This window comes from Buceros rhinoceros, unplaced genomic scaffold, assembly GCF_000710305.1.
Source record: "Buceros rhinoceros silvestris isolate BGI_N320 unplaced genomic scaffold, ASM71030v1 scaffold23392, whole genome shotgun sequence".
Taxonomy (NCBI): domain Eukaryota; kingdom Metazoa; phylum Chordata; class Aves; order Bucerotiformes; family Bucerotidae; genus Buceros; species Buceros rhinoceros.
Genome location: NW_010397439.1, coordinates 2,075 through 3,205, shown reverse-complemented (window position 1 = coordinate 3,205; position 1,131 = coordinate 2,075). Strand labels below are relative to the sequence as shown.

The window sequence follows — 1,131 nt, the reverse complement described above, 5'->3', positions numbered from 1 at the left end:
AGGGGCTCATCCTGGGGACCCTCCTGACCAGCTTCATGCTGCTGCTCTACTCCTACGCCATTCCACCGCTGCAAGTCAGCATGACAGAGTGAGTACGACGTCCCCTCGTGTCCCTCCTGGCAGCTTGGCCACCCCGCTTCACACCAGCTACCCCCAAAAGGGTAGGGGGTACTAGACCGGGGAGATGGTCCTGGGGCTTTCCAGGCTCTGGTGGCTTCACAGTAAGATGTCCCCTTCCTGTAGCCTCCTGTGCCCTGTCCCATGGGTGGGGGGAAGGAGAACCCTGAGTCCCTGAGGTCTGGGGATGCTCACCCCAGGGGGACGCACCGCAAAGTGGCAGCCAGTCCTCAGCTCCCGGGCAGTGAAGGGGATGAGGAGGTGCTGACACCTGCCCACTGCGGCCTCGTGTCCCCTGGGAGAAGGAACGGCATCACAGGGGCCGTTCCCAGGGGAACGTTCTCAGCCAGGCAGAGCCCAGGCAATTATTTGTGGTGCCCTTTACCAAGGGCTCGTCCTTCAAGAGCAACCAGAGCGCTGCCACGCGTAAACTCTGGCCAGCGGCGATGGGTTTTTCTGCCACGCGTAAACTCTGGCCCGCGGCGATGGGCACGGGCAGGTTCACAGCTCTCTGCTGCCCGAAGCCCAGCTCCGGGCCACCCCTCCTGGTGTCGCATTTCTCTCTGAGCTTCTGCAGCAGACCCACCCATGGGGGTTCCATGAGCTGTGCCCCGACCCGTGCTGCGATGGGATTGTTACCAACCATCAGCTTCGCAGCTTCGTTAGCGGAGCCCAAAGTCACTCGACACTGTGGCCTCTCTTGTGGGCATCTCAGATAACACACAGTTCTCGGTGCTCCCCAGGGGCCTGAGAGCTCCTCCAGGGGATCATTTCCCTCTTTGCTGGGGTGCTGGCTCCTCCACGCCTCCTCACGAGGGGCTGGGAGCATCCAGACCTCACGAGAACGTTACCGGCTCCTGTCCATGGAGTCACGGCCATGGAGAGAGCTCGTCTTGCTGCCCATCTCCACATCCCCCGCACCACAGCCGTGCCCACAGGGAGGGCTGGGGACCCCCTCCTCGGGCCGTGCTGATGCTGGGGGAGGCTGACCACCGTGAAGACCCCCGTAGCGGC

General features: G+C 63.1%; 1 protein-coding gene across 2 annotated transcripts in view; it reads left to right on the top strand.

The window, feature by feature from the left end:
- GAL3ST1 (galactose-3-O-sulfotransferase 1) overlaps window positions 1-1,131 on the top strand; it is a 3,238-nt gene that overhangs the window by 187 nt on the left and 1,920 nt on the right. The window contains exon 2 of one of the 2 annotated variants that reach the window (XM_010146268.1): window positions 1-88. This exon is cut by the window's left edge and continues 10 nt beyond it. In XM_010146268.1, the coding sequence (XP_010144570.1) occupies window positions 1-88 (88 nt within the window). The remainder of the gene's footprint in view (window positions 89-1,131) is intronic. The other variant, XM_010146269.1, reaches the window with a different exon arrangement.